Source organism: Dama dama, chromosome 4 (assembly GCF_033118175.1).
Source record: "Dama dama isolate Ldn47 chromosome 4, ASM3311817v1, whole genome shotgun sequence".
Taxonomy (NCBI): Eukaryota; Metazoa; Chordata; class Mammalia; order Artiodactyla; family Cervidae; genus Dama; species Dama dama.
The window spans coordinates 21,659,391-21,686,564 of NC_083684.1; the positions used below are offsets into that span (position 1 = coordinate 21,659,391).

Sequence of the window (27,174 nt, forward strand, 5' to 3'; positions counted from 1 at the left end):
CTAGATATGGATGAGGACATGATAATCTAATAAAAACAAAGGATATAGAGAAGCAATATCCAGAAGATAAAATACAAATAATAATAAAAAAAACCAGGATGAAAGATACTCAGCCTCACTAGTCAGGAAAAAAAAATCAATTTTATACCCTAACAGAAAGGAAAAAATGAAAGACCAATAAAAATGTCTGTAGGAAAAACAAAACCAAAGATAAATGACAAACTATGAAGAATATTTACAAATTATATCATAAAAGATTAATTTAATATATACTATGGTATAAATCCATTTATAGAAATAAAAGTACAAATGGCTCTTGAACATATGAAAAGATTCAGAACTTTACTCAGTATAAGAAGAATGCAAAATAAGACAACACTTTTCACTTTATAGTTGGCAAAACTCAAAAAGTTTAATAATCTTTTGGGTTGGTGAAGGTGTTAGGAAATGTGAATTCTCCTATATAAAAGTAGAAGTGTCAACATCAAATTTTCATGAAGGGATATCTGTTAAAATAAAAGATACTTACAAATTCAAAACCAGGCAGAATTAATCTAAGGTGTTGGAAATTAAATTACTGGTTACCTTTAGGTGAACTGGGCTAGTAGCAGAAAGGGTGGGCAGGAGGAAGCTTCTGGTTGCTGGTATCATGTTTTTCTTGATCTGGGTGTAGTCACATGTGTATATTTACTTTGTCAAAATGTGCAGACCTCCGTACTTATGTACACTTTTCTACATGTATAGTTCAACAGAGTTTATTTTAAAAGTGTACATATATAATTTTTTAGTAGTTCCATTTTTAGCAATTTATTCTACAGGTATTAATTATAATAACAAGAGAATGAAAATAAACTGGTAATCTATCAATCAGAACTGATTAAATTATGTTGTATTCATACTGTTGTTGTTGTTCAGTTGCTAAGTCATGTCTGACTCTTTGCAACCCCATGGACGGCAGCACGCCAGGCTTCTCTGTCTTTCACCATCTCCCAGAGTTTGCTCAAATTCACGTCCACTGAGTTGGTGATGCTACCTGTCTCATCCTTTGCTGCCCTCTTCTCCATTTTCTGAGAACCCATGAACATGAACAGTATCCATACTACATGATACTGTTTGATAGTTGAAATAATGAGGTAGCTCTAGACTATATTGTTAAGGTATAATCTCTAAGATACATCGTTAAGTGGAGAAAGCAAAGTCTAGAACTACCATTTACATAAAATAAAAGCATATAAACACATGTGCTTGTTTAAGTGCATAAAATATCTTGGACAGACACAAAGAAGAGGTTGCTTTGCGGGGCAATAAATGGACCACTGGGAAACTGGTGCAAAAGGGACTTACTTTTCACCATTATAGACTCTTGTATTCTTTTCACCATTTGCATGGTGAAAAACAGATTTAGTAAAAAACCAAATTTCTTAGTGAAATAAAAATTTAGAGTGCTCAGATGAATATGTGGTAAACAGGACAGTGTTATGCTGGTGGGATATAAATGTCTGTGATCTTTGGGAAAGGTAATTTAGTATTGTCTATTAATACTAAAGCAAGGAGATTCAACCAGTCCATCCTAAGGAGATCAGTCCTGGGTGTTCAATGGAAGGACTGATGCTGAAGCTGAAACTCCAATACTTTGGCCACCTGATGCAGAGAGCTGACTCACTGGAAAAGACCCTGATGCTGGGAGGGATTGGGGGCAGGAGAAGGGGACGACAGAGGATGAGATGGCTGGATGGCATCACCAACTCGATGGACATGAGTTTGAGTCAACTCTGGGAGTTTGTGATGGACAGGGAGGCCTGGCGTGCTGCGATTCATGGGGTTGCAAAGAGTCGGACACGACTGAGCAACTGAACTGAACTGATTAACACTAAAAACACAGCCTCTCAACTCATCAAATTCATGTATATGAAATATTAGAAACCACCTATGTGTCCACTAAGAGTGAAAATGCTAAATAAATTATGGAACATCTATAGTTTTATGGAATGACATGGAGCTATTAAAGCATGAAAGTGAAAGTGAAGTCGCTCAGTCATGTCCAACTCTTTGCGACCCCATGGACTGTAGCCCACCAGGCTCCCCGGTCCATGGGGTTCTCCAGGCAAGAATACTGGAGTGGATTGCCATTTCCTTCTCCAGAGGATATTCCTGACCCAGGGATCGAACCCAGGTCTCCCGCATTGTAGGCAGATGCCTTGCCGTCTAAAGCATAAGACTACCTACAAGTGTTGACATGAAAGGGGGTTTATACTCTCTTGCTAAGGTAAAAAAAAAAAAAAAAAGACAAAGGCAGATATGTTCAGTAAGATTATATTTACAAATGTATATGTTGGATGAATTTCATAGATACAATATTAAATAAAAGAAGTCAGACACAGAGTATATACTGTATGATTACATTTATATGACAGCTAAAAAAGGAAAAACTGTGGTGACAGAGATCAGAACAGTGGTTATACTTTTGCAGGGAATATAAGGAAGGGACCCTTCTTGGGTACTGGAAGTATTTTATTTTGATTGGAGTGTGGCTATAAGGGAAGGTACCTATGTAAAATCTTATGAAGCTATGCACCTGAACACCCATTGCTACAACTGTATTTCTACTGTCTTGTCAGCTCACACCTAGATGTCTGTATTCCTAGGTGGTTACTCTCGTCAAAGCCCTCAGGTCAGAACATCAATTTTTTAAATGAACATCTATTTTTTTCTTCTGGACATTGCTGTAAAATTCATCTTCTTTATCTGCACACTTGATCACAGACTTTTGATGAAGAATTTAAATAGTAAGTGTGACAGATAATTTTATGTGCCAACTTGACTGGGTCATGAGGTGTCCAGGTATTTGATCAAATATTACTCTAGGTGTGTCTGTGAGGGTGTTTTCAGATAACATTAACATTTAATCAGTAAACTGGGTAAAGTGGATTGTTTTTCGTAATGTGTGGGCCTCATCCACCCAGGTGCATAGAACAAAAGACTGGCCTCTCCTGAGGAAGAAGCCTCCTGCCTGATGGGTCCTCAAACTAGAACATCACCTTTTCTAGTTTGCCCAATGAACTGGACACCATTCTTCCTGGTTCTACAGCTGCCTGCTGGCCTTGTGACTCAAAGTGGGACACTGGCTCTGCAGATTTTGGACGTGCCAGCTTCCATAACTTTATGAATTAATTCCTTATAATAAATCTTTCTTTTTCTCTGTATTCTACTGATGTTTTTCTGGAGAATCTTGATTAATTCAGTAAGTCTCTGTAGTTATTGGGTCACTGACAAAATCTTTTCTTTGCCATAGGTGCCCATTTATCAATGATACTATCAATATTCTCTCTTACTAATCTTCAACAGAGTACATGGAGGTGAGTTAGTTTATACTTCTTTCTATCTGTTCATTTTTGCTTACTACGATCATGGCCTCTCCTTCCTAGAATGTTATGCCACTACTCATTTTGGTTTTTCCAAACCTTAACCATCTTTCAAGGATCTAGGTTCTCAACTATCATCTTCACAGAAGACTTCTTTGATCTTAATAATCTTATATATATATATAGTTCCATTCAACATTTGAGTATAAAGTTCTTTTCACTGTCCTTTAGCTATTTTACGTGCATACCTCTTCCTCTTCCAAGTTGACAGCGATAGATGGTTGCTACATAAATGGATAGATCCTCACTGAGAAAAACTAAGTAGCAGTCAAAGTGAAGACAATAATGTGCAAATGTGGGAGAAGATACTAGATATAGTGACTGTAAGTGCTAATAAACAGATCTACAATATTTCCAAAACTCCCTTCATACATTCATTTTTGTAGCAACTTTACTGAGATATAATTCACATATCAGAGCATTCACCCATTCAAAGGGTCCTATTCAATGGTTTTTAGTAAATTCCCAGAATTGTGCAATCATCAACACAATCAGTTTTCATCACAATAAAGAAACCCTGTACCTTTTATCTGTCATGCTCCATTCCCACCCCTGGCCCAAAACAACCACTAATCTACCATTCACTTACTATATATATTTGTGACATATGTTATTCGAGAAAAAATTTAAAAATATAGAGAAGGTTTCTGGTCTTACATTTAGATCTTTAATCCATTTTGAGTTTATTTTTGTGTATGGTGTTAGAAAGTGTTCTAGTTTCATTCTTTTACAAGTGGTTGACCAGTTTTCCCAGCACCACTTGTTAAAGAGGTTGTCTTTTTTCCATTGTATATCCTTGCCTCCTTTGTCAAAGATAAGGTGTCCATAGGTTCGTGGATTTATCTCTGGGCTTTCTATTCTGTTCCATTGATCTATATTTCTGTCTTTGTGCCAGTACCATACTGTCTTGATGACTGTGGCTTTGTAGTAGAGTCTGAAGTCAGGCAGGTTGATTCCTCCAGTTCCATTCTTCTTTCTCAAGATTACTTTGGCTATTCGAGGTTTTTTGTATTTCCATACAAATTGTGAAATTCTTTGGTCTAGTTCTGTGAAAAATACCGTTGGTAGCTTGATAGGGATTGCATTGAATCTATAGACTGCTTTGGGTAGAATAGCCATTTTGACAATATTAATTCTTCCAATCCATGAACACACAGCAAGATCCTCTATGACCCACCTCCCAGAATATTGGAAATAAAAGCAAAACTAAACAAATGGGACCTAATGAAACTTAAAAGCTTTTGCACTACAAAGGAAACTATAAGTAAGGTGAAAAGACAGCCCTCAGATTGGGAGAAAATAATAGCAAATGAAGAAACAGACAAAGGATTAATCTCAAAAATATACAAGCAACTCCTGCAGCTCAATTCCAGAAAAATAAATGACCCAATCAAAAAATGGGCCAAAGAACTAAACAGACATTTCTCCAAAGAAGACATACAGATGGCTAACAAACACATGAAAAGATGCTCAACATCACTCATTATCAGAGAAATGCAAATCAAAACCACAATGAGGTACCATTACACGCCAGTCAGGATGGCTGCTATCCAAAAGTCTACAAGCAATAAATGCTGGAGAGGGTGTGGAGAAAAGGGAACCCTCTTACACTGTTGGTGGGAATGCAAACTAGTACAGCCGCTATGGAAAACAGTGTGGAGATTTCTTAAAAAACTGGAAATAGAACTGCCATATGACCCAGCAATCCCACTTCTGGGCATACACACTGAGGAAACCAGATCTGAAAGAGACACGTGCACCCCAATGTCCATCGCAGCACTGTTTATAATAGCCAGGACATGGAAGCAACCTAGATGCCCATCAGCAGATGAATGGATAAGGAAGCTGTGGTACATATACACTATGGAATATTACTCAGCCATTAAAAAGAATTCATTTGAACCAGTCCTAATGAGATGGATGAAGCTGGAGCCCCTTATACAGAGTGAAGTAAGCCAGAAAGATAAAGAACATTACAGCATACTGACACATGTATATGGAATTTAGAAAGGTGATAACGATAACCCTATATGCAGAACAGAAAAAGACACAGAAATACAGAACAGACTTTTGAACTTTGTGGGAGAATGTGAGGGTGGGATATTTCAAAAGAACAGCATGTATACTATCTATGGTGAAACAGATCACCAGCCCAGGTGGGATGCACGAGACAAGTGCTCGGGCCTGGTGCACTGGGAAGACCCAGAGGAATCGGGTGGAGAGGGAGGTGGGAGGGGGGATCGGGATTGGGAATACATGTAAGTCCATGGCTGATTCATATCAATGTATGACAAAACCCACTGGAAAAAAAAAATAATAATAATAAAATAAATAAATAAATAAATAAATAAAATACAGTGGTCAAAAAAAAAAAAAATATAGAGAAGGAAGGAGAAAATAAAAATCACTTTAACCGAACTATCCAGATACTGTTACCAACTTATTATAATCCACTGTCATGGATTGAATGTTTGTACCAACCCGCCCCCAAAGTTCATATGCTGAAGTTTCATATATGCTCTTCCTTAATCCTCACAGCAAGGCTGTGAAGTAAGTCTAATTACCCTCCTCCTCCCATCCTTTTTTCTTCAGGAGCAGAAACTGAAGCTTGGGCCAGTACATTACTCAAGGTCAGAAAGGGAATGACACTCTTGAAAGACCACGCGGTCACTAGACACTAACTCATTTAAAAAACACATTATCCTATATTTATATAAGATGGGAAATCAATGAACCATTGAATTATTTTATTTTCTGTACAAAATATCTGTGTTTTATTTAGCATAGTTGAGAGTATTTATTAAAAATTACATGAATCTCTTTCACTTTATATATACCAAGATAAAAACTGAGTTCCTGTATCCATTTTTGTTTTTAACAAGACTTCCTCTATTAAATTTGAAGTTTCACACTATAGTGTATAATAGGATCATAATGAGAAGATTTAAATGTATCATAGATATACATATCATACATATGTCATATATATTATATAGGTATATGTTGTTTTACTGAGCTTTGCATTATTACACTTCTCAGACATTGTGTTTTTTTAAAATAAATTGAAGATCTGTGGCAACCTGGTGTCAAGCAAATCTGTCAGTGCCATTGTTCTATCAGCATTTGTTCACTTTGTGTCTCTGTGTCACATTTTGGTAATTCTCACAATATTTCAAACTTTATCATTTGTTACAGTGATCTGTGATCACCCATCTTAGATGTTATTACTATGACTTGCTGAAAGTTCAGACGATGCTTAGCATATTTTAGCAATAAAATATTTTTTAATTATAATTTTTTAAGACATAATGATGTTGAACAGTTAATAGACTAAAGCATAATATAAACATAATTTTCATAGGCATTGGGAAACCAAAAAGCTTGTTAACTCACATTATTGTGATACTTATTGCAGTCATCTGTAATCAAGTACCCGCAGTATCTCTGAGGTGTGTCTGTACACATATATGTCTTATAAAAAGAGCTGTCTACATAATACAGATAGAATATGCATTTCCTTGAGTTTTGCAACTAAAGACACAAGAAGGAATAATACTAATCCTTGGGCTTAATTAATGTTATTGTTTAATTAAGAATGTTCATTGTTTAATATTGTTGATAATATTGATAACTGTTTAATTAGGAATGCAGAACTCCCAACTTGTTCTTAGCATGAAATTATTATTTCACTATAAAACAACCTGACCTTTTTTCCAGTGACATCTATATAGGTACTGCAGCAGGACAGGCATATTTAGACTGTATCATTTCTGGGCTGCACTCACTATGTATGTTTGATGTAAGGCAGAAAAAAAAATGTCTTTGGCTACTTTCAGCTGTTATACTGCTTTTGTTAAGGAATGCTAGAGAACACTGAAATTTTACTTAGCTTTGGCTTTATCTCTAAATCCCTCTGTGACCCTCCTTAGTTTTACCATTAAAAAAAAAGGAACACACCTACTCACATACGTACATCTTACTATCTTTCTCCCTTGAACTAATAAAATTTTAAAAAAGTTTGAAAAGCTTAGGTTTCTTTAAATAATAGACTATAACAGGAAAAGTTTTATTTTCATTTCTCTTCTCATCTTAGTATATTAATGTGACAGGTTCACAGTACGGTTTAAACATAGCTTTAATGTTTAAACATATTATAATTAGATGTAGTTTCTTCAAAAAGAAAGAAAGAACTGAATCAAATGTTGCTGAGAAACACAATATAGCATACATTTTATATATGTGTTAGTTCATCTTCTGTTATTAACAGGATTTTTGTTGTTGTCAGCTTCAGTATATATCAGATTAATCATACTAAAATCTATATAGGTCATTAGTGCTCACCAAGAACAAATCCCAAAGTAACTACCTGATACTAACACTGGCTAAAAACCTGAAGTTCAGCTCTTCTTAGGCTTTCTAATCATGCAGTATAGGATATTCCATTAAGCGTGGCCATCTCTTGCTGTGTGAGCCAATGCAATTCACTTCACCTTTCCTTATTTTAAAATAATTTATAAGGTTTACAAAAACTTCCAAATCCTATGATTCCAAACAGGATCTATCTTGCTTCGGGTGCTTAACACTCTGACCTGGCACGGAGGGAAGTGGTCTGGTTTTAAAGGGTTCCTTGTATAAGTTTGCTCACATACAAGAAAATTATCTAGAAAAGTGGGAGCCTTGAACAGGCAGAGTCTGAATGAATGAGGCTGAATCATGGATGACACATGCTCTCTAAAGTCAGAAATGAAGACAAGAACCAGAAGTATAACTTCTTGCTTTGTAAGCTAAATTTTCTTTCTCTTTCTCCTTACAGAATATGTAAGATTATAATATTTTGAAAAGTTATACTTCACATATATTGTCATTAAAAATTATCATGTATAGGTATTATTATATGGGATAACACATGCAAAATACACAGAGGACCTGGTACATGTTAAACAATAAATATTAGCTAGTCTTGTTTGTCTTTTAAAATAAATTATAGAAAAATAAAATAAAATAAATTATAGATTCTATCATCATGGACTCCAGGATTTAAAAGCATCAGCTTTCATTGTTGCAGCTACTTTTGAAATTTTAGGAACTAGCAGAATGCTCAGTGTTCAGAGTAGTTGTATCTAGTAAGTGGTAAAGATCACAGCTTTTTAAAAATATTAATACTTTTCCAGATTTTCCAAATGTTTTTACAACAGGCTGCCTTATTTTTATAATGAAAAAGCAAAATAAATACCAAATTAAAAATTTACAAATAAAAAAAGAATAATGCCTTAAAATTCTCTTACATAATCAAAAGGAAATGTTTTTATAAATGTCACTCTGAAATTACTATCTTAAGACTCCAAGTGTCAAGCTGAGGAACAAATAAAAAGTACCAATAGTGAATTAAATCAGTGCAAGAATGTAATTTCCTCAGTGACACCAAAATAAAAATGCCATCCTTTGTGCTTTAGTTAGGAAAAAAACAAAACAAAACAAACAACTCCTAAATGTTCCAAGGTAGAAGTTATTATTATAGTAAAAGCTCAATTCCTAGAAGTGGGACAGTTAAATTTTTTGTTTAAAACATATGGCTATAAGTATAATAAAGGCCTTCCCAGGTGGCACCAGTGGTAAAGAATCCGTCTGCCAATGCAGGAGATGTAAGAGATGCAGTTTTGATCCTGGGGTCAGGAAGATCCCCTGGAGGAGGAAATGGTGGGTTAGGAAGATCCCTGGAGGAGAAAATTGTCCCCTTCTCCGGTATTTTTGCCAGGAGAATCCCACAGGCAAAGGAGCCTGGGGCCGATTGTTCCAGTTCAATTCAGTTCAGTCACTCAGTCGTGTCTGACTTTTTGCAACCCCATGGACTATGGCATGCTAGGCCTCCCTGTCCATAACCAACTCCCTGAGTTTACTCAAACTCATGTCCATTGAGTCAGTGATGCCATCCAACCATCTCATCCTCTGTTGTCCTCTTCTCCTCCCGCCTTCAATCTTCCCCAGCATCAGGGTCTTTTCAAATGAGTCAGTTCTTCGCATCAGGTATGGGGTCACAAAGAGTTTGACATGGCTGAGTGTCTGAGCACACATAAGTACAGTAAAACATTTTTCATAAGCAACTATAACAAAAACTGGGAACAGCTAAAACACATAAAAGGGCCCACTATGGGAAAGGGAAATTTAACAGCATAGCTTTTATTGTTGTTGTTGTTTACTTAATGAAAAGACCCTGATGCTGGGAAAGACTGAAGGCAAGAGAAGGGGACGACAGAGGACGAGATGATTGGAATGCATCACTGACTCAGTGGACATGAATTTGAGCAAGCTTTGGGAGATGGTGAGAGACAGGGAAGCCTGGCATGTTGCAGTTCATGGGATTGCAAAGAGTTGGACATGACTTAGCAACTGAACACCACCAACAGTATGGATACAACATAATTTAATCAGTTCTTATTGATAGATAGTTTATTTGACTGAGCAACTGAACAAGTTGGTAAGTTGTGTTCTGACTCTTTTGCGACACCATGGACTGAAGCCCGCTAGGCTTCTCTGTTCATGGGATTTCCCAGGCAAGAACACTGAAGTGGTTGCCATTTCCTTCTCCAGGGGATCTTCCTGACCCAGGGATCAAACACACGTCTCTTGTACTGGCAAGCAGATTCTTCATTACCAAGCCAACTTGGAAGCCCCAACAGGACAGATACTGGTATATAATTTCTGCCTCCTACTATTTGTGTTTTTTTTTTTTTTTTGGCCACTGTGAGCTTCTTGATATCAAGAACTCTTTTTTAATTCTTTAGTTTTGAAGTATCTCATTTTTTTCTTTTCTTAAAATTTATTTATTTTTTAATTGAAGGATAATTGCTTTATAGAATTTTGTTGTTTCCTGTCAAGCCTCAACATGATGTTTCTCATTTTAAGTTGTCACTAAATGTTTTCCTACTAACTAGGTGTCCTTGGTTGAGCCACAGTCTAGTTTAAGGATTTTTAACAATTTCATCAACTTTTATAATTTATTAGTATTTATAACCACATCATAAAGGTCAAAAGAGATTCATTATAGCATTTTATAATAATATCCCTTTAAATAAACTGTTCTAAAAAATAATTTCTAATACCCCTAGACTTTAAAAACCAAAGTTGTTTAAAAAAGATTAATGAAATTTAAGAAGACAGCCTAGTCACAGAGTTAAATGAAAAACTGCAATTAAAATGTTTAATGAGCTATGTGCATTACTGGTTATTAAATTAGCTTAAAACATGTCCAATGGGATGTGCAATCTGTAAGTTTTCTTTAAAATGACAATGCTCAGGATCTTAACATTTCATGCTAAACCACACTATACATTATAGTCTTTGTATACTTAAAGATATTTCAAGTATAAAACTTTCACTTCCAGTTTTGTGATTCAGTTTACATTAGCTACTTTACACAAATGCCAAAACCAAAAAAAAACCTGCAATAATTGTGCATAAATATTGTAACACTAAATAAATGTACAGGTTGGGAGAAGAATGATAGAAAGTCAAAACTAAAGGTCAATACTGTATAATGGTTTTAGTAACATTTGAAATGGAAAAGTCTTGCCTGGATTATGGGTGGCTATTCACATTCATTTCTCTGAAAATGTCTTTAGTGTTTGTTTCTTTAAAACACATGAATATAAAGCAAATATCATAATCAAATATCACATGTGAAATAAAGACTCCTATTTCAGCCATTCTTGTCATTTAGACATTACTTTAGACTGTATATAGAAAACTTTTTATCTGTCATTGATTACCTATCTTTCATTCATTTTTTAAATTAAGTTAAAAATTAATTTAAATTAAATTGTTTAAATTAAAAAAATTCTGTGATTAATAAAAGATATTTTAAAACATACCAGTACTCAGAAAATATATTAACCTATGTATACCTTTCTGAAAATCTCTTGAAGAAACACTCCAGAATTTGAATGAAGAAAGGTAAACATGTGGTATATAAATATATGGTGACAGTAAAGCTAGTGAAACTTGTTAAGTTTAAACAATCATTGCTAACATGGCTATAAATTGTTAAGGATTTAGAAAATAGAAGGTACAAAAGGTAAAACCATATGAATTGTGAAATTTTTTGTTCTAGTTCTATGAAAAATGCCATTGGTAATCTGATAGGGATTGCACTGAATCTGTTGATTGCATTTGGAAGCTTAGTCATTTTCACAATACTGATTCTTACTACCCAGGAACATGGAATATCTCTCCATCTGTTTATGTTGTCTTTGATTTCTTTCATTAGTGTCTTATAATTTTCTATATACATTCTTTTGTCTTCTTAGGTAGGTTTATTCCTAGATATTTTATTCTTTCTGTTGCAGTGGTGAGTGGGACTGAGTCCTTAATTTCTCTTTCTGATTTTTCATTGTTACTATATAGGAATGCAAGTAACTTCTGTGTATTGATTCTGTATCCTGTGACTTTGCTAAATTCATTGATTAGCTCTAGTAATTTTCTGATAGTTTTCTTTAGGGTTTTCTATGTATAGTATTACATCATCTGCAAACAGTGAGAGCTTTACTTCTTCTTTTCCTATCTGAATTCCCTTTCTTTCTCTTTCTTCTCTGATTGCTGCAGCAATTTGGAAGTAGCCAGGACTTCCAAAACTTGTTGAATAACAGTGGTGAGAGTGGACGCCCTTGTCTTGTTCCTGATCTTAGGGGGAATGCTTTCAGTTTTTCACCATTGAGAATAAGGTTTCCTGTGGGCTTATCATATATGGGCTTTACTATGTTGAGGTAGGTTCCTTCTATGCCCATTTTTTGAAGAGTTTTAATCATAAACGGGTGCTGAATTTTGTCAAATAGATGGCTAACAAACACATGAAAAGATGCTCAACATCGCTCATTACTAGAGTAATGCAAATCAAAACTACAATGAGATATCACCTCACACCAGTTAGAATGGCCATCATCAAAAAGCCTACAAACAATAAATGTTGGAGAGGGTGTGGAGAAAAGGGAACACTCTTGCACTGTTGGTGGGAATGTAAATCGATATAGACACTATGGAAGACGGTATGGAGATTCCTTAAAAAACTAGGAATAAAACTACCATATGACCCAGCAATCCCACTCCTAGGCATATAGCCTGAGGAAACCAAAGGTGAAAAAGACACATGTACCCCAATATTAACTGCAGCACTACTTACAATGGCTAGAACATGGAAGCAACCTAGATATCCACTGACAGATGAATGGATAAAGAAGCTGTGGTACATATACACAATGGAATATTACTCAGCTATAAAAAGGAACACATTTGAGTCAGTTCTAATGAGGTGGATGAACCCAGAGCCTATTATACAGAATGAAGTAAGTCAGAAAGAGAAAGATAAATATTGCATACTAACACATATATATATGGAATCTAGAAAGATGGTACTGATGAATTATTTGCAAGGCAGCAGTGGAGAGACAGACATAGAGCCTTATGGACATGGGGAGAGGGGAGGAGAGGGTGAGATGTATGTAGAGAGTAACATGGAAACTTACGTTACCATATGTTAAATAGACAGCCAATGGGAATTTGCTCTAAGTCTCAGGGAACTCAAACAGGGGCTCTGTATCAACCTAGAGGGGTGGGATGGGGAGGGAGATGGGAGGAAGGTTCAAGAGGGAGGGCACATATGTATACCTATGGCTGATTCATGTTGATATTTTACAGAAAACAACAAAATTCAGTAAAGCAATTATCCTTCAAAAAAAAAAAAGGTAAAACTAAGTCAATCATCCAGAAATAAATTTCCACATTATTTCAACAAAATCTGGAAGCAGGCAGGGGAATAAAAGCTTTTGAAAGGTCTCATCTTATTTGGGAAGTGAAAGGTGAAGATACTGTTAAAATTTTAACAATCCAAGGAAATACAGGTTCATGTATGTTTGTTAGAAATTTGTGTTAAGTAGTAGTAGAATCAGAATGAAAAGCTCTAAAAGCTGACAGGAATGAGGAAAAAAATTAGAGCCAGGAGCTAGTTCTGATTCAGGGGAGCTAGGGAACCCCTCCAATTCTGTAGCCCAGAAAGTCTCCTGTCTAAAGAGCATTCTGTGGATCTGTGCGGTTGTGGGAATCAGTAACAGCACAGGCAGAAGGTTAATTTTATCCTTCTGCCTGTGCTGAAAATCTAAATAGACATTTCTCCAAACAAGACATATAGATGGCCAAGAGGCACATGAGGAGATGTTCAACATCTCTGGTTATTAGATAAATGCAAATCAAAACTACAATGAGATATCACCTCACACCTACCAGAATGGCTATCATCAAAAAACCCACAAACAATAAATGGTGGAGAGGGTATGGAGAGAAGGGAACCCTACACTGTTGGTGGGACTGTAAATTGGTACAGCTACTATGGAGAACAGTAGTTTTAAAAAACTAAAAACAGAGTTACCATATGACCCTGCAATCCCACTCCTGGGCATATATCTGAAGAAAACCATGATCTGAAAAGATAATATATATACCCCAATGTTCATTGCAACACTGTTTACAGTGACCAAGACATGGAAGCAACCTAAATATCCATTGATGGAGAATGGATAAAGAAGATGGGGTAGATATATACAATGGAGTATTACTTGGCCATTAAAAAGAATGAAATAATGCCATTTGCAGCAACACTGATGCACCTAGAGACTGTCATGCTAAGTGAAGTAAGTCGGAGAGAGAAGGAGAAATATCATGACATTCCTTATATGTGGACTCTAAAAATAAAGGACACAAATGAGCTTACTTACAAAACAGAAAGAGACTCACAGACCTAGAGAATGAACTTACAGTTGCCAGGGGGAAGGAAGTGGGGGAAGGGGCAGTCAGGGAGTTTGGGATGGACATGTACACACTGTTATATTCAAAATGGATAACCAACAAGGACCTTTTGTATAGTATAGGGAACTGTGTTCAATGTTATATGGCAGCCTGGATAGGAGGGGAGTTTGGAGAAGAATGGATACTTGTGTATGTATGGCTGAGTCCCATGGCTGTTCACTTGAAACTATCACAACATTGCTAATCAGCTATACTCCATACACAATAAAAAGTTTAGAAAAAAATAAAGTTACACAGAAAAAAAATTAAAAAATTCCCCTGGAACTAACAAATGAGTTGAACAAGGTTGCAGTATATAAGATCAACGCACAAAAATCAACTGTATTTCTATACATTGGAAACAAGTATGTGGAAACTAAACTTAAAAACACAGTATCATTTATAATTATGTCAAAGAAAACAAAATACTTAGGCACACACTTAACAAAACATGTTCAGGATCTCTATGATGAACGTAAGTGTTAGGTGGACGAGATGGCAGATGTAGAGTAGAATGCCAACTAAAAAATGCAGCAGCATTGGAAACAGAACTACTCGTTGACAACTGTCATATAGAAGGCTGATTTAGGCAGGAGTTGTCAATGGATTCTAAAACTGGTAAAAATTTGATATGGAGAAAGTATATTAAGTATCAGAATACCCCTCCACAAAATACTAATCAATTATAAAGGGGGAAAAGTTAATTTAAGGTGGGAAAACTAGCAGTCATCAAGATGACCTGATGATCAAGGGTATCATCATGGTGGTGGGACAGGTCAACATCATGTGCTTCTTGATATGATGCATTGAAAGGCCACAGCATAGGTTCCACCAAAGTCCATGTAGTGAAGTTTCTGCAAAGAATGTGTATCTTGAACTGGGTAAAGAAGAAACAGGGTTACACTACAGAATGTAGGCCTGTATTCTTTAAAACTGCTAAGGGCATGAAAAGGAACTGTCCAGACTGGAGAAGATGTGACAGTAGTATTCCTGAACAGACTTTGGATCAGAAAGGAAAAAGCCATTGTTGGGACAGCTGGCAAAATTTTAACAGGGTGGTTGTGTTGTACGGAAGTTGATTTGTCTGCTTTGGAGAGTTGTTACACAGAAGCATGTTTCACCCTTTGGAAAATGTGCATTGATAGAATACAAAATCAGACGTTAATACTTAATAATAAAGCATATAAAACAAATACTCACCAATGACTTTAACAAAATAAGCATCTGCTTCAAAGTTATTTTTTAGGGTATGGATGGCAAAATCACTCTTTGTATACCCTTTGCTTAGTACTACAATGTCCAAGATTCCCTGGAAAAAACATAAAAATGGTAAGAACAAGTACTGAACTGACTGAAAAAAATGATGAAAATGCATGACAAGTTTACTTATTAAACTTGGTATTTAAAATAAAAATACTGTTAAAAATATAAAACCTAGAATATTAAACTATAAATAAAATGGAAAAAAAAAACACCTATAATTTAAATCTCTGAAGATAAATGTTACCCTTACGTATTTCCTTCCAGGCTTATCTGCATGAATTAAAAAAAAAACTTATTTATTTATTATTCATGGTGCTGGGTCTCTGTTGCTGTGTGGGCTTTTCTCATTGCAGACAGCCTACACACCCAACTACTCTCCAGCTGCGTGTGGTGTACAGGCTTCTTACTGTGATAGCTTCTCTCGTGGAGCACAAGTTCTAGGTTGCGTGGGATTCAGTAGTTGTGGCTCCCAGGCTCTGGAGCACAGGCCCAGTAGTTGTGGCACTTGGGATTAGTTGCTCCACAGCATGTTGGATCTTCCCAGATCAGGGATAGAACCTATGTCTCCTGCATTGGCAAGAGGATTCTTTACCATTGATCTACTATGGAGCCCCATGCATTAATTTTTAAAGGCCTTTGACATGGATTACCGAAGTGTTTCCAATCATCAGAGAAAGAAGGTAACTTTTTATTTGCGCTGGTTCTTATCTTTTTTTCTAAAAAAGTGGAAAGCTTTGCTAATTTTACTGGGGGTAAAAAAGGTGCTCATTTAAATTTTCATTCTGCTGACTCTTAATGAGGTCAATCATTTATCCTATCTTTTCACATGTTAGTTAGTTAGTGTTAAGTTACCCAGTCGTGTCTGACTCTTTGCGACGGCACGAACTGTAGCTCACCAAGCTCCTCTATCCATGGGATTCTCCAGACAAGACTACTGGAGTGGATTGCCATTTCCTTCTCCAGGGGATCTTCCCAACCTGGGAATTGAACCCAGGGCTCCTGCACTGCAAGTGGATTCTTTACCATCTGAGCCACAGGGAAGATCCATATTTCACATTAGCTTTTTTTACTCACATCTTTTTGTGTTTTCTGTAAATTGACTTAATCATGTTGTTTTCCCAGTAGGAGTTTCTGGTGACTTGTATCAGTTTGAATAAACCCTTTTTATGTTATGAATGTGGGCTTCCCTGGTGGCTCAGACGATAAAGAATCTACCTACAGTGCTGGAGACCTGGGTTCAGTCCCTGGGTTGGGAAGATACCCTGGAGGAGGGCATGGCAACCCACTTCAGTCTTCTTGCCTGAAGACTCCCTAAGGACACAAGAGCCTGGCAGGTTACGGTCCATGGGGTTGCAAAGAGTCGGACACGACTGAGCGACAAAGCATAGCACAGCCTGTTATGAATGTGGGTTTCCCACGTGCTAGTGGTAAAGAATCTGCCTGCCATCGAAGGAGATATAAGAGACATGGGTTTGATCCCTGGGTTGGGAAGATCCCCTGGAGGCAGCCATGGCAACCCACTCCAGTATTCTTGTCTGGAGAATCCAATGGACAGAGGAACCTGGCAGGCTACAGTCCATAGGGTTACAAAGAGTTGGACATGACTGAAGCAACTTAGCAGGCACACACGCATGTTAAGAATGTTAATTATTTAACTCTTTCATAGCTAATTTATCTCCTAGATTTAGATGCAATTTTAAATTTCATTTATGGTTTTTTTAATGTACAGAAATTAAAAGCTGATTTACAGTTAATTCTGTTGATTTTTCCTGTTGTTATATTTTTACCCAATTACTTTTAGGCTTGGAAATTGCTTATAAAAAGTCAAACAACACAAGAGTTGGTAGCAGAGAGAGAAAACAAGGACCTGGAAGATACTTGTAATTGAAGATCAGCCTCCTACAAAAAGCAACTGGGTTTGGGTCCTCCAAACAAAACCAACTGGGTTAGCATTGGACACAGTTGTCCTGATGGAGATTTAACTTTTTAAAATAATCAAGTTATTTTACAAGGATATATTGTGACATATTAACTCTGGAATTTAACGCGTTTTTATCAGAATTTACTTTTTCCTCCAAAACTGGCTTTTGACACTAGAAAGAAGAAAACCAGGACCCTGTGTGCCACCTGGAAACTGAGGACAGTCACAAGAATCTGGGGCAATAGATGCCACCTCCAGTTCACAAGGTTAGGAGAGAGTACACACTCAACTCATTCTTCTGTGATCCTGCTCAGGTTTAAGGGTTTGTCATCTGTCGGCTGTTGTTTTCTCTACTTGGGCACATGCACAATTGCCATGAGCATAATTCTCTAGTGGTTTCATCTAAACAAGCATAAAATGAGATAAAGACGCTTTCATATTTCACTGTTCTGATCAGCCAGTGGTATCAATTAATTTGTTCTTTCTGTCATTTAACATTAAAAGGGGTTTTCTTTAATTAACTCGTTTGCTTTCATTATCTCATCTATTGTCTGGTTAAATAGGGTGAAGTGAAAATGAGACAAGGTAGAAGGCAATTAGATTCCAAACACACAGAAGAGCTCTGAACTCACATCTTCGTAAATGTCAAAGAAGGTGGCAACCACTGCATCTCTGATTTGGTTTAGGTCCATCAGCTCCCAGTAGACTTTAAACATACGATGTGCCCCCTCACAGCTTGCATTATTACAAGGGACATTCTCCAGTAAAAAGGCCTGCTGATTGCTGTGAGACAAAGGAGAGGTATTTAGTTAATAATAAAACATATCAGTGTTGAGTAACGTCAGCTGTGCTATATTTCTTAGAATCAAAGAGATGGTAAATGGTATCTACTGAAGAAATATGAAAAAAATATCAATGTCTTAATAATTGTTGTCCTGAGTCATAAAAAGCTTAAGTTGTTGGCTATTCTTTTTCAGCCTTTGGCAAAAATCCTCAGGTTAGTCAGTTGTTGGCTTCTCTCTCTTTTTTTTGGTTCCCAAGTCTATCTCTCTGCTCTCCTTTGCTGCTCCACAGCCAGTGAACTCAGTGTTTCATTACTGAGTTCCTGGACACGGTCATAATCCCTTTAGATGTGTATAACTCCTCAGGTGAATATCTGCATTTTAACTGGAGATTCCTGACATCCCTAAGTCTTACAAACCCTAAGCAATAAGTCTACAATGATAGAATTTTAGCTTCCCAGGTGGATAGTAGGCTGAGCACCTTTCAGATAAAAGATAGGAAAAAAAAAAAAACTATTGTATTTTGCATAGCTATGAAACCCTCCCTTTTGACAATCTTACTCTATAGGCAATGTGCTTATGAATTCAGATTTTGGAATCAGACTACCTGGATTCAAATTCTGTTTCTGTCATTTAGCAGTTATGTGACCTTAAGAAAGTTATTTTAACTCTTGAAGACTCAGATCCTTATTTGTAAGCTGAGTAATAAGTACTTATAGAATTGTTATAAAAAAGAAATGAAATACTGACTGCAGAGAACTTAGAACAATTCCTGCCATCCAGTCCAATCTTAGTAATGAAGTGTTTATTCTATTATCATCACTGTTATTAAGTAGTGTAACTCTATGCCATGTAAAAATATTTTCTTTAAATACAGAAATAACTTTAGTAAATAGTGTGATTTTATAAAATGACTCCTGTATTAGGCATTTTCTAATATTTACATTCCTTAATGTCCCTTTATGTTACATAGAAAATAATAAGCTAAAAGGTTTAAATTTTATTACTGTTCAATTTTCTCTAATAATTATTTTAAATAAAACTATAAAGACATTTCTTTTTTCATGTGAAAATATTATTTTGGGTATTACTTTGGGTTTGGGCATTTTAGAAAAGAAAGTTCTATTGTAAGAAAGGTAAATATTTTAGTGTTCAAGACAGTAATGAAACACAAGTAAAATATTCGTTTGATGTACTTAATATATGATCGGTTTCACATTATTTTCCTAGTTAAAAAATTTTAACACAAATAGTTTAAACTTACAGATTACAACATTTACATGGAACATTCTGAGGTGGCTTTGATCAAGACCCAACATATAATAATGTTCTTCCACCAGAAGGAAAAATAACTTCTACTTTGTCTCCTAATAACTGAATTTAAAATTCTATTTTGTAATGTTAGGTTGGTGCAAAAGTAATAGTAGTTTTGGACTCTGGATTTTAAGTCATTATAATTAGGCTCAAACACATCTTTATTAATAAAAACAGGAGCCATTTCAATCAAAACATTTTTTCCAACAAGAAATAAGTTTGCTTATTCCTGCAGCATAAAAATCTGTGCTTTGGGAATTGACAAATTCTTGGAAAGCCTTTTCCACCTCCTGCTGCTTGTGGAAGCATTTTCCCTGCAAAGGTTGTCGAGATGCTTGAAGAAGTGGTAGTTGATTGGCGAGAGGTCAAGTGAATATGGCAGATGAGGCAAAACTTCATAGCCAGATTAGTTTAACTTTTGAAACGTTGGCTGTGTGACGTGTGGTCAGTCATTGTGGTGGAGAATTGAGCCCTTTCTGTTGACCAATGCTGGCTGCAGTGCTGCAGTTCCTGGTGCATCTCATCAATTTGCTGAGCATACTTCACAGGTGTAATGGTTTTGCTGAAATTCAGAAAGCTGCAGCAGACCACCAAACAGTGACCATGACCCTTTTATCAGTGCAAGTTTGGCTTTGAGAAGTGCTTTGGAGCTTCTTCTCAGTCTAGCTATTGAGCTGGTAGATATCAGTTGGTGTATAAAATCCACTTTTCATCACACTTCACAATCTGATCGAGAAATAGTTCATTGTTGATGCCTAGAATAAGAGAAGATGATACTTCAAAACAACAATTTTTTGGTTTGTGGTCAGCTCATGAGGCACCCACTTATCAAGCTTTTTCACCTTTTCAATTTGCTTCAAATGCCAAACAATCATAGAATGGTTGATGTTGAGTACTTCAGCAATTTCTTGTGTAGTTGAAAGAGGATCAGCTTTGATGATCCTCTCAGTTGGTCGCTGTCAACTTCCAATGGCCAGTCACTGTGCTCCTCATCTCCTTTGCAAAACTTCATGAACCACCACTGCACTGTATGTTCATTAGCAGTTCCTGGGCCAAATGCATTGTTGATGTTGCGAGTTGTCTCTGCTGCTTAACAACCCACTTTGAACTCTAATAAGAAAATTGCTTGAATTTGCTTTTTGTCTAACATCATTTCCCTAGTCTAAAATACATATAAAATAAACAGCAATATTTCATTAGCAAAATACATAAAGCAAGAAATGCACCTTAGAATGATGTATAACATAACCACATTTATTTAAGAATATATTCCACTATCAAATGGCAAAGTTCAACAGTGCAAAACTGCAATTACTTTTGCACCAGCCTAATACCTTTCTACAGGTATTTACCCATCCAACCTTTTTAGCTAAACAATTTTACTATATATTTCACAGAAATGAAGAATACTCTATGTTGTTATTAAATAATATTAAAACATGAGAACCAGTGACAAAGGTGACTTTTCTTTTCTCTTTTTGGATACGCCATGCAGCTTGTGGGATCTTAGCTCTCTGACCGGGGATTAAACCTGGGCCCATGGCAGTGAAAGCACTCAGGCTTACCACTGGAGAGCCAGTGCAGCCTTTCTACAATCTTCTACGACCAACGCATCACACTGGCAACATTCTGAGTGAGCACTTGTCTCTGGTTTCCCTTTTCAAAATGGGGATGCAAGGATTTCATTATTGTATTACAACTCTAGCCATAGTTTCAAATACACAATGTAACCTGCAACAAAAACTCTAATTGCATTTGAATAATTTAATATGTCATTTTAACTTCTGATATGCATTTGTAAAGATTACAAATGCTACATATCACAGTTCTTGGCTAAACGCTCACTAAACAGGTTTGTCTTGTATTCTCCAACATGGGGTCTGAAAAATGTCAGTTCTTCTAAGCTCTACTGACCCCTCTAGGTAGAGCCCCACATCTATAAAAATAAAATTCCATTTAAGCCCAGGAAGACACAATACTGATTCATTAGGTGTGGAAACCCTTGGGGGGAAACAGTCTTGCTTCTTTGAGTCAATTGCCCTATGTTTTTTTGCAATTACACAATTACAACCAATATAACTTTTAAAAAACTATTTCAAAAGTTATTATAAAATTCAAGCAACAGAGACATTAAAAAAGTTGAAATCTTTTCATTCCAGGGATAATCACTGTTGACAATTCAGTGAGCATCTTTCCAAACCTTCTTCTGGGGACATAGAAAATTTAAGTACATATATCCTTAAAAAAAAAACAAAACCCAGTTGAGTTCTACTATACGTATGATTCTGCAATATTTTTCGTTCTACTCAATAATATAGCATACACATGGGGAAAAGGGATACAGTCTGAATGAGGACTGTTGATATCTATTTTGAAAATGCCCCCCAGAGAAGCTGTACCGATTTACATTCCTCAGCAGCAGCACAGCACGCTGCCTGTCTCCCCACACGCGCATCCTTTTCAACGCTTCCTCCATCATACAGCTAAGTCATCATTCGGTTTCAATACCCCGCTACTGATAGTCACCGTTGTCTTCAACTGTTCCCCATTACACACACACACACATTATTTTTCATTGAGAATTTGTATAAGGGTTTCCAAATAAAGTCATCTAGTCAAAGGATATGCATATTTTAAATATCAACAGGTAAAGCTAAATGGTCTTCTAAAAAACGTACTTCTAGTAGTTTATACAATTTATACTTCTAGTAGTATACAAATATATCCTTCTTATCTTGCCAATATTAGTAACACTGCTTAGTTTTGCCAATTGGGTAGCTGAAAAATTATCTCACTTTCCTGATTATGAGAGATGCTGAGTATTATCTTTATGTTTATTATCTATTCATATTTCTTTTAAGAACTGGTACTTTAATTTTTTTAATTATTGGTTTTTAGATCTGATTGTTAAGGGCATTAGCCCCTACCTGGGATTCTCATATTTTTACTTGTAAAATGAGGGTAAAAACAGTACATTACCTAAAATGGCTGTTGTAAGGATTAAATGAGAAAATAAATGATAAATGGTTTATGGTTTAATATAGTGCCCAGTACATAGCAAAGAACACTTTCAATATCTGTGGTTATTATTATATGTGATGTTATTACTCTGATATGCTCCAAACATGTCACTCCAGCCTTTTATTTTGCTTTTTAATGCATGGTTTCTTTAACTAAATGATTAATAATACATGAAACTGTTAGTCACTTAGTCGTGCCCAACTCTTTGTGACACCATGGACTGTGGCCTAACAGGCTCCTCTGTCTGTGGAATTCTTTAGGCAAGACTACTGGAGTGGATTGCCATCATCTTCTCCAGGGGATCTTCCCAACTCAGGGATCAAAACTGGGTCTCCTGCATTGCAGGCAAATTCGTTACTGTTTAAGCTATCAGGGAAGCCCTATAATAACACATAAATACTTGTTTATTTTTCTTATGTACTATAATAAATGTTAAAGAAAATCTATCAGGCAGATAGAAAAAAACACCTGAGGAGTATGTGCATTTACAAAAATGAATGAAGAGCAGTGAAAATGTGAAATACCCAGGCAAACAGAAAAGATTTTCCTGTTATTTCAGTTCAGTTCAGTTGCTCAGTCGTGTCCGACTCTTTGCACCCCATGAACTGCAGGACGCCAGGCCTCCCTGTCCATCACCAACTCCTGGAGTTCACCCAAACCCATGTCCATTGAGTCGGTGATGCCATCCAACCATCTCATCCTCTGTCGTTCCCTTCTCTCCTGCCCTCAATCTTTCCCAGCATCAGGGTCTTTTTCAATGGGTCAGGTCTTCGCATCAGGTGGCGATGTATGGAGCTTCAGCTTCAACATCAGTCCCTCCAATGAACACCCACGACGGATCTCCTTTAGGATGGACTGGTTGGATCTTTTTGCAGTGCAAGGGACTCTCAAGAGTCTTCTCCAACACCACAGTTCAAAAGCATCAATTCTTCAGCGCTCAGCTTTCTTTATAGTCCAACTCTCACATCCATACATGACCACTGGAAAAACCATAGCCTTGACTAGATGGATCTTTGTTGGCAAAGTAATGTCTCTGCTTTTTAGTATGCTGTCTAGGTTGGTCATAACTTTCCTTCCAAGGAGTAAGCGTCTTTTAATTTCATGGCTGCAATCACTGTCTGTAGTGATTTTGGAGCCCAGAAAAATAAAGTCAGCCACTGTTTCCCCATCTATTTGCCATGAACTGATGGGACCAGATGCCATGATCTTAGTTTTATGAATGTTGAGCTTTAATCCTATTATTTAAGTCTCTTTAAAGATAACTGGTAATTAAACAACACATTGTCATGTTAAAGACTTTGTTGTTTAATTGCTAAGTCATATCTGACTCTTTGCAACCCCATGGATTGTAGCCTGCCAGGCTCCACTACCCATGGAATTTCCCAGGCAAGAATACTGGAGTGAATGATCATTTCCTTGTCCAGGGGATCTTACCAACCCAGGGAACGAACCCTCATCTCCTGTGTCTTCTGTACTGGCAGGTGGATTCTTTACCAGTGAGCCACCTTGAAGGCCTGTTAATGATATTTTGTTGTTCAGTTGCTCAGTTGTGTCCAACTCTTTTCAGCCTCATGGTCTGCAGCACACCAGGCTTCCCTGTCCTTCACCATCTCCTGGAGCTTGCTTAAACTCATGTCCATTGAGTTGGTGATGCCATACAACCATTTCGTCCTGTCATCCCCTTCTCCTCCTGCCTTCAATCTTTCCCAGCATCAGGGTCTCTTTTAAAGGTCAGGTCTTCGCATCAGATGCCCAAAGTATTGGAGCTTCAGCTTCAGCATTAGCCCCTCCAATGTATATTCAGGATTGAGTTCCTTTAGGATTGATTGGTTTGATCTCCTTGAAGTCCAAGGGACTCTCAAAGAGTCTTCTCCAACTTCACAGTTCAAAAGCATCAGTTCTTCAGCACTCAGCCTTCCTTATGGTCCAACTCTCACATCCATACATGACTACTGGAAAAAGTCATGTCCATAGCTTTGACTATATGGACCTTTGTCAGCAAAGCAATGTCTCTGCTTTTCAATATGCTCTATTAAGACATAAGCAGATGTAAAATACAAAGTTTCCTCAAAAAACTAAAAACTGAACTACCATATAGCAATCCCACTTCTGGATATAGATTGAAAATAACTGAAATCAAGATCTCAAAGAGAGCTGAACTCACATGTTTGTTGTAGCAATACTCACAACAGTCAAAATATGAAAACAATCTAAGTGTCCATTAATGGAGGAATGAATAAAGAAAATGTGGTATACACATACAGTGGAATATTAAGCCTTAAAGAACAGAAGAAAATTCTGCCATTGTGACAACATGGATGAACCTAGAGGACACCATGCTAAGTGAAATAAATCAGATGCAGAAAGACAAATACTGTATGATATTGCTTATATGTGACAGAGAGTGGAATGGTGGCTGCCAGTGGCTGAGGGGTGGGAGAAATGGGGAGATGTTGGTCAAAGGGCACCACCTCTCAGTTATAAGGTGACTGGGTCCAGGGGATGCATGTGTGGCATGGTGCCTGCAGTTAATAATACTATGCACTGTGCTGTGCTTAGTCGCTCAGTCGGGTCCAGCTCTTTGAGATCCCGTGGGCTGCAGCCTGCCAGGCTCCTCTGTCTATGGGGATCTGCCAGGCAACAACCCTGGAGAGGATTATCATAGCCTCCTCCAGGGGATCTTCCTAACCTGGGAATGAACCCAGGTCTCCTGCATTGCAGGTGGATTCTTTACTATCTGATCCATCAAGAAAGCTGCTATGAGTTAATGTCTTAACCATATTAAGAAGAAAATGGCAATTATGTGGGATAATATATTATTGCAAAATTCAGACTTAAATTGAAGAAAGTAGGGAAAATCACTAGATCATTCAGGTTTGACCTAAATCAAATCCCTTATAATTTTACAGTGGAAGTGACAAATAGATTCAAGGGATTAGATTTTATAGAGCCTGAAGAACTACAGACAGAAGTTTGAGATGTCGTACAGAAGGAGTGATCAAGACCATCCCCAAGAAAAAGAAATGCAAAAAAGAAAAATGGCTGTCAGAGAAGGCCTTACAAATAGCTGTGAAAAGAAGAAAAGTGGAAGGCAAAGGAGAAAAGGAAAGATACACCCATTTCGAAGCAGAATTCCAAAGAATAGCAAGGAGAGATAAGAAAGCTTTTTGAAGTGGTCAATGCAAAGAAATAGAGGAAAACAACAGAATGGGAAAGACTAGAGATCTCTTCAAGAAAATGAGATACCAAGGAGAACATTTCACGCAAAGATGGGCACAGTAACAGACAGAAATGGTATGGACCTAATAGAAGCCGAAGATATTAAGAAGAGGTGGCAAGAATACACAGAAGAACTATACAAAAAAAATCTCCATGATCCAGATAACCACAATGGTGTGATCACTCACCTAGGGCCAGACATCCTGGAATGCCAAGTCAAATGGGCCTTAAGAAGCATCACTACGAACAAAGCTAGTGAGGTGAAGGAATTCCAGTTGAGGTATTTCAAATCCTGAAAGATGATGCTGTGAAAGTGCTGCACTTGATATGCCAGCATATTTAGAAATTTGGAAAACTCAGCAGTGGCCACAGGATTGGAAAAGGTTAGTTTTCATTCTAAGCACAAAGAAAGGCAATACCAAAGAATGTTCCAACTACTGCACAACTGCACTTATCTCACACTAGCAAAGTAATGCTTGAAATTCTCCAAGCCAGGCTTCAACAGTACGTGAACTTCCAGATGTCAAGCTGGATTTAGAAAAGGAAGAGGAACCAGAGATCAAATTGCCAACATCCTTTGGATAATCAAAAAAGGAAGAGTTCCAGAAAAATATGTACTACTGCTTTATTGACTATGCAAAGTCTTTGTGTGGATCACAACAAACTCTGGAAAATCCTTCAAGACGAGAACACCAGACCACCTTATCTGTCTCCTGAAAAATCTGTATGCACGTCAAGAAGCAACAGTTAGAAATGGACAAGGAACAACAGACTGGTTCCAAATAGGAAAAGGAGTTCATCAAGGCTGTATATTGTCACCCTGCTTATTTAACTTATATGCAGAGTACATCATGTGAAATGCCAGGCTAGATGAAGCACAAGCTAGAATGAAGATTTCTGGGAGAAATATCAATAACCTCAGACATGCAGATGACACCACCCTTATGGCAGAAAGTGAAGAAGAACTAAAGAGCCTCTTGATGAAAGTGAAAGAGGAGAATGAAAAAGGTGGCTTGAAACTCAACATTCAGAAAACTAAGATCATGGCATCCAGTCTCATCACTTCATGGCGAACAGATTGGGAAACAATGGAAACAGTGAGAAACTTTATTTTTTGGGCTCCAAAATCACTGCAGATGGTGATAGCAGCCATGAAGTTAAAAGACACTCCTTGGAAGGAAAGTTATGACCAACCTAGACAGCATATTAAAAAGCAGAGACATTATTTTGTCCACAGAGGTCTGTCTAGTCAAAGCTATGGTTTTTTCAGTGGTCATGTATGGACATGAGAGTTGGACTATAAAGAAAGCTGAGCACTGAAGAATTCATGCTTTTGAACTGTGGTGTTGGAGAAGACTCTTGAGAGTCCCTTGGACTGCAAGGAGATCAAACCAGTCCATAC

The 27,174-nt window shown here is 36.9% G+C and overlaps 1 protein-coding gene across 1 annotated transcript in view; it reads right to left on the reverse strand.

Moving 5' to 3' along the window:
- Positions 1 to 27,174, reverse strand: part of ITFG1 (integrin alpha FG-GAP repeat containing 1) — a 306,823-nt gene that overhangs the window by 60,764 nt on the left and 218,885 nt on the right. The window contains exons 11-12 of the mRNA XM_061138443.1: positions 18,069 to 18,219; positions 15,453 to 15,561 (exon numbers count right to left, since the gene is read on the reverse strand). Coding sequence (XP_060994426.1) covers positions 15,453 to 15,561; positions 18,069 to 18,219 — 260 coding nt within the window. The remainder of the gene's footprint in view (positions 1 to 15,452; positions 15,562 to 18,068; positions 18,220 to 27,174) is intronic.